The 6,931-nt window shown below is 38.3% G+C and overlaps 1 protein-coding gene across 1 annotated transcript; it reads left to right on the top strand.

Annotated features, from left to right (window-relative positions):
• The first annotated feature begins 4,226 nt into the window (after positions 1-4,226).
• LOC121205017 (uncharacterized) lies at positions 4,227-6,563 on the top strand. The gene is made up of 6 exons (XM_041075949.1): positions 4,227-4,280; positions 4,501-4,514; positions 4,629-5,001; positions 5,110-5,334; positions 6,398-6,415; positions 6,504-6,563. The coding sequence occupies exons 1-6, from the start codon at positions 4,227-4,229 to the stop codon at positions 6,561-6,563; spliced, it is 744 nt and encodes a 247-aa protein (XP_040931883.1).
• Positions 6,564-6,931: the final 368 nt, after the last annotated feature.

The following is a 6,931-nucleotide window of genomic DNA, read 5'->3' as shown; positions in this document are numbered from 1 at the left end:
ATATGTTAGTATGATAAATGTGTCTTAATAAAGAGTGTTTACTTATTAAAATGATGTCATGAATTGTGATTTGGATGTATGCAAGGTTGTAAGGGATTATGAGTAACATGAAGGCTTAAAAAATAGCCTAAGTGTTGGCCATATGTGCTGAGACACGACCGTGTGTCACAACCGTGTGGAGGACACGGCCTGGAGACACAGGCATGTAGCTTGGCCGTGTGGTTCAATTTGTGTGCTGACATCATAAAGAGAGAGTTACACGGCCTGAGGACACGGACGTGTCAAAGGCACACGAGCGTGTGACTTTCTTTTATGATAAAATTTTCTAAGTTTTCTCAGAACTTTCCAAAGTTCCTGGTTTAGTCTCAAACACTCTCTAAAGTATGTTTTGGGTTTTGTAGACCCAAATAAGGGACGATGAGTATGAGTATGAAAAGTTTTGAATTAAAAGAAATTTTATGGCCCGATTTTGCATGTTTGTTTATGCTTAAGTTCGGTAATGCCTCGTATCCTGTCCCGGTGTCAGACACGGGTAAGGGGTGTTACACATGAGATATGGCTCATATTAATTATGGGGATGTAATCCTTTTCATATATGCATGCTGTAACAACCCGTTTTTAGGTCGAATCAGAATAGTGGTTTTGGGACCACAAATCTAAAGTCAAAATATTTATTTTTTTATTTTAATAAGGTTTAAAGCATGATAGAATTATTACGTTCAAGTTTTGTAAAGAAATTTTATTGTTTGAATGCTTAATTCGGTAAAAAATACTAAATCGAGTACTGTATAAAAGTTGCATTCTATTGTTAAAAGTGTTTAAATTGCTATAATTTAGTAAATCAAGGGTCCTTATAATGTTATTATACCAATATTAAGGTTAGTGGACATTTGTGTCCGTGATTTAAGTGTTTTATAAGTTATTTTTATAAGGTTAATATTGTAAATTATAATTAAAAAGCTTTTAAGTAAAGAAAATAAAATAGAAACATGCATGTTCATCTTTTTGGAACCGATTGGTGAAGGAAGGAGACCATTTTAGAAAACCTAGCATTCAGCCAAGCTTGAATTCTTGATTAAGGTACGATTTTGACTCGGTTTTTAATGATTTCTACGTTTTTAATATCGTTACTTTGTAATCTATCTAGCCCGTACTTTAATTTTTGAATTTGTTCATGATTTTGAAAAGTGCCATTGTTGAATACTTAAGTTCTTTGATGTCTAATGATAGATTATAGAAGTTTGATGATAGTTTTGCAAGTTCTATAAAGTGATTTTGACAAAAATGTAAAAAAGGGACTAAATTGAGAAATGTGTAAAATTCATGGTTAAAAGTGTGAAATAATGAAAGATATGTGCTGCTAGTAGTATATAGGAAATTCCGCTACTATGGGTTTGGCCTAATTTTGCAATTTTACATTTTTATGTGTTAATGACTAAATTGTAAAGTAATCAAAAGTCTAGGGGTAAAATTGTAAATTAGACAAAATAAATGTTTTAGTCTAAAGTGAGTTGAATGAAAGTTTAAATGAGTTAATTTGATATTATATAGATCAAGATAAGCAAATACCGGAATGAGATCGGGGAAAACAAAAAGTGGACGAATAGCTGATAGTTTTATCCGAGGTTACGAGGTAAGTTCGTATAATTAGAATGGAACTTCTATATATATTTGAAAATATTTGAAATGAATATTGTAATTGAGAATTGGATATACTTAAATTACAAATGTATTGTTGATATGTATAATAATGTATTTGTTACTGAGCCCCGTTTGAACTGTATAGATTTATTGGATACGAGTGTCATGTTACTGGGATTACCGTTTTGGTCGAGCTCCTGCATTTGTTGCGGACTCACCACAGCTCGTATGAGCTTACCGATATATCAGCTCATAAGAGCTTACTATTTTCAGCTCATTGGAGCTTATCGTTTTAGCTCGTATGAGCTTATTGTTTAGCTTAATAGAGCTTACTGTTCAGCTTGATAGAGCTTACCTTTCAGCTCATTAAAGCTTACTGTTCATCAGCTCAGGAGGAGCTTACTGATCATGGCTCGAGATAGCATATATGACAATGAATTAACGGATTACTGACATTGTTCACTCGAGTATCCTTTGAAGTTCTAATAGGTTCAACGAGCTTAAATACTGTTATTACGAATAAGTTACGGGTTATAAATGTTATTAATGTTATATGTATGATATGTGAATTTGGAATGATACAAAGTATTGTATTAATGGATGGTTTCGTGTATTTTTACAATGATTAACATGTGATGAATATTTGTGATTAGGTGATTGTTAATTGAATTGGTTGCACTTTAAGTATTACTTTATATTATGTATAAATGGTAAGTTTAATTCTGAGTTATATAGGTTTACTAAGCTATAAAGCTTACTTTGTTTATGTTTCTATGCTTTATAGAGGCTTGATAGCTCGCTCATACTGGACAAGTCAGAGTTGCACATCACACTATCCAAATTTTGATTAGTACTTTTGAGCTTGTCGATATTTGTAAATATGGCATGTATAGGCTAGTTTAAGATATGATAGTTATGTTGCTTAATATCATGACTTTGGTATGTTTTGTGTCTTATTTTGGTACTTTTTTTTGGATGAATTATGTTGTCAATTATGGTATGCTTTGACAAGGAAATGATGAAATGAAATTATGCAAGTGAGTCTTGATATGTATATGTTAAATGGATGAATTATGCATGTTATTAAGTAGGCAAGTTGGTAAGTTTTGATATGGTTCATAATGTGTTATGAAATGATTATTTTGGCTACCTTTTGTCCTGTAAAAATGTGGTCTATTATACTCGTGAATGCTTGTGTTTTTAGGGTGGAAAATGGCTTTACAAATAGTCTATTTTTGTCTACACGGTCAAAGATAGTGGCGTGTGTCTCAGCCATGTGCGACACACGATCATGCTACATGGCCGTGTGTCCCCTGAGGTACCCTTTTTGAATTAAGTCAGTATATCCTATAGGTTTGACACGGGTTGGACACAAGGGCGTGTCTACTAGCCGTGTATGTCACAGGGACTCACACACGGGCGTGTGACTGACCGTGTGACATTAGTCATTATACCCCCTAAATGGCACATGGCCTAGTACATAGGTGTGTGTGACCATTTCGAACGACACACGGGCTAGACACACGGGTGTGTGGTTGGCCGTGTGACCCAAGTCAGTATACTCTTTAGTTTTCACACGGCTTGGCACACGGGCGTGTCCTTGACCGTGTGACACAAGTCAGTATGTATGCCCTGTTTCCACACGATCTAGGACACGAGCATGTCTATTAGCCGTGTAAGGCACACGGCCTGTTCACACGGGCGTGTGATACTTTAAATGTTGAAACTTTTCTAAGTTTCAAAAATTTTAAATGTTACTGATTTAGTCCCAAATGCATGTTTTAAGCTTTGTATGGTAGATATAAGTACCTATTAAATGCGAATGAATGTATTGGTTGAAATAAGATGGTTTTTAGATAAATGATTGTTCTGATTTGAGTTATAAGTCCGGTAATGACTCTTAGACTATTCCGGTGTTAGTTACGGGTTAGGGGTGTTACACATGCATGTGCTAAGGTCAGTCATGTTGTGGTTAAATTCATATGATCATGGATGTTTGATGATGGAATTGTGAGTAAATGGCATAATAACATCTACGGCATGAATGTATAAAATGAAAGTAAATTAATGTTACATATTGCATATGATTTCGTAAGCTTGGTCTGAATAAAATATGAAGTCTTAAGCAAGTATAAATTGATAAAAAGTTGACATGTATGAGCCATGTTTATGATTGTGTAAGTGCTCATTTATGCCATGTAGGATGTCATTGAGATGTGCAAGTGTACATGTGTTGTTAAGGGCGACAAAAGGCTTGGAAAATAACCTCAAAGTTGTCCACACGGGTAGACACATGAGCATGTGTTTAGGTCGTGTGTGACACACAGTCTGCCCCATGAGCGTGTGATCCGGCCGTGTGTCCCCTGCACCCTAATTAGGTAAAACATAATGCTCAATAGTAAACACACGGGCAAAGACAAGACTGTGTATCTCAGCCGTGTAGAGGACATGGCCTAAGCACACAGGGGTGTGACTTGGCTGTGTGACCTCAATTTAGTTGATGACGTCATAAACAGAGAGTTACAAGGGCTGAGGACATGTGTAACACCCCAAACTCAGCCTAAACATTATGATTGAATCTGGCGATGTCACATTATGTTGGTGGTCAGGTCTTAAGCGTGAAGTTACCAACTTCGTGGGTAAATGCCTTACATGTCAGCAGGTTAAGGCTGAACACTAGTTACCTTCAGGGTTGCTTCAGCCAGTGAAGATTCCGCTGTGGAAGTGGGAGAGAGTGACTATGGACTTTGTTAGTGGGCTACCCCTAACTCCTTCTAAGAAAGATTCAGTACGGGTCATCGTGGATCAATTGACCAAATCTTCCCATTTCATACCTGTTTGTACTATTACTCATTGCAGAAGCTGGCTAAACTGTATGTGTCTAAGATAGTGAGACTATATGGGGTACCGGCTTCCATAATATCTGATAGAGATCCTCGCTTCACGACTCGGTTTTGGAAAAAGTTCCACGGGGCTTTGGGTACAAGGTTGGACTTAAGTGCGGTGTTCCACCCTCAAACAGATGGTCAGGCAAAGAGGGTGATTCAGATACCGAAGGACATGTTAAGGGGTTATGTGATAGAGTTCCGAGGCTGTAAGGAGGACTACTTGCTGTTAGCAGAGTTTGCGTATAACAATAGCTACCCGTCTAGCATACAGTTTGTAGCTTACGAGGTACTATATGGTTGTAGGTGTCGTACTCCTTCATGTTGGACTGAATTGGACGAGCGGTGTGTTCTGGGCCCTGAATTGATTTCTGATACCGTAGGTAAAGTTAGATTGATTTGGGATCGACTGAAGGCGGCATCTGATAGAAAGAAGTTATATGCGGATCTGAAGCATAAGGAGATTGAGTATTCTGTAGGGGATTTAGTTTTTCTCAAGGTCTCGCCATGGAAGAAGGTACTGAGCTTTGGATGGAAGGGCAAGCTAAGCCCTAGGATCATTGGGCCTTATCGCCTATTGAAGCGTGTGGGACTGGTTGCCTATCAACTCGAGTTACCTTCAGAGTTGGACTGGATTCATGATGTATTCCATGTCTGTATCCTGAGGCGATATCGCTTTGCTCCTGCACATATCATCTCGATTGAGGAGATTGAGGTTAGGCCAGATCTGACCTTTAAGGATGAACCGATTCAGATTTTAGACTGTGATATGAAGGTTCTGAGGAGGAGGTCTGTTCCACTGGTTAAGGTACTATGGCATCATCACAATTCTAAGGAAGCCACGTGGGAACCCGAAGAGGCGATCGACAACAATACCCTCATCTGTTTTGACCGGGTAAATTTTGAGGCCGAAATTATTTTTTAAGGGGGTAAATTTGTAACGCCCTAAAATATAGGTACTTATTTTCTGTATGTTGTGTAACTCAAATGCATGCTTGTCTCAATGGTTAAGTGTCCTTGGAAGCGCCTGAGAAGTCTTGGGTTCAAGCTTGGGCATTTGCAAAAAACTTTGTTTTTAGGAAATTAACCCTTGCTTTTAGTTAATAGCCTTTTAAATTAATGTGAGTAGAGCGTGACAGAAAGGGCCTGCTGGTCAAGGGGTAAGTGGCGTGTCATTACTGCTAAAGGTCTTGAGTTCAAGTCCTGTGTTGCGTAAGGAGTGTTTTATTTTGTTGCTGTGCCATGTAGGCCGTTGAGTATCAGTAGAAGTCTGAAGCTAGTGGGCAGTTGGAGTGTTTGAGGGGGAGGCGAGTGTGTGGCCAAATTTTAGGAGGAGTTTGAAAGGGATTTGAATTGGTTGGTTGATGGACTAAAGGAGACATTTGGGGAGATATTCGATGAGTGGATCAAGGATTAGGGGAGTGGTGGTGCGGAACTGGGATTCTCCTCAACCATTTGGCTTGTTGTGGATTCCCATTAGGCAAATTCGATCATCGGCACTTAGTGGCGAAATTGGCTAGTTTTTCTCTTTTTTTTTGGTAGCTATTCCCCTTGTGCTTCTTTTCACTCTTTAGTTTTGTTGCTTGTTTGACAGTCGAATTCTACTTATGACCATTCGAGTGCGTTTCGTGTTAACCTATTTTGGTTTTGTTCTCTAATATTGTACTTTGATTGATCAACTTTCCTCTCTCCATCACTCTTCTTCTCTTAGTTTCCTTTGCTTTAGTCAAACCTTCATCCTTCCTCTCTTCTCCCATTCCCTCTAACGACTTTTCCCTTTGATCGAATACACCTTCTTCCCTCTCTTCTCATTTGGGATATTTGGGCCAATTTCTGCCTAGCTCTCTCTCCATTTGTTTCGGTTTTTGCAGTTCTTCTTTGAACAATCGGTTGGTGCCTGATTCCTCTCTGTTCTGTCACTCTTTTTCTCTATGTTGTAACATTACTTCTAACTTCTTCCCTGTTGTTTATGGCTAGAGACGTGTTGGTGCTAGCCTTGCTTACCTCGATTGTGTGGATATCCGTTTTGGAGATTGAAGGTCGATTGGTCCCTTCCCTAAAATCGGTCTTGTGATTTTTGGTAAGTGCTATATGTGTTGGTTCAAGCTGTTATATGAACATTTTTTTAGTAAAGGTTAATAGGTTTCGGTTTGAGTGCAGATGGTTTGTAAGAGGCTGTAATCAATCTTCGGCAAGGATTAAAGGGTGAGGAGCCTTAATTGTTCAATCAAGGAAAGTGTTGAGTTATGGTTTGGTTAAGTGTTGATTAAGGGATTATTAACCCCATTAATTAAAGGACTGACATTGGGTTATGATTGAATCTAGGTTTGGTGCTCCTGGAGACTGCGCTCTTTCGCAAATAGGTGTGTAACCAAACTGCTATAAATGTAGATTGGTAAAAGCCG

Source organism: Gossypium hirsutum, chromosome A08, assembly GCF_007990345.1.
Source record: "Gossypium hirsutum isolate 1008001.06 chromosome A08, Gossypium_hirsutum_v2.1, whole genome shotgun sequence".
In the NCBI taxonomy this organism is placed as follows: Eukaryota; Viridiplantae; Streptophyta; class Magnoliopsida; order Malvales; family Malvaceae; genus Gossypium; species Gossypium hirsutum.
This window is presented reverse-complemented; position numbering and strand designations above follow the sequence as displayed.

Coding starts and splice junctions, on each gene's coding strand:
- LOC121205017 (XM_041075949.1), top strand. CDS start 4,227: ATGTCACATTATGTTGGTGGTCAGGTCTTAAGCGTGAAGTTACCAACT. Junction 5,002..5,109: donor ATAAGGAGATTGAGTATTCT/GTAGGGGATTTA, acceptor CGCCTATTGAAG/CGTGTGGGACTGGTTGCCTA.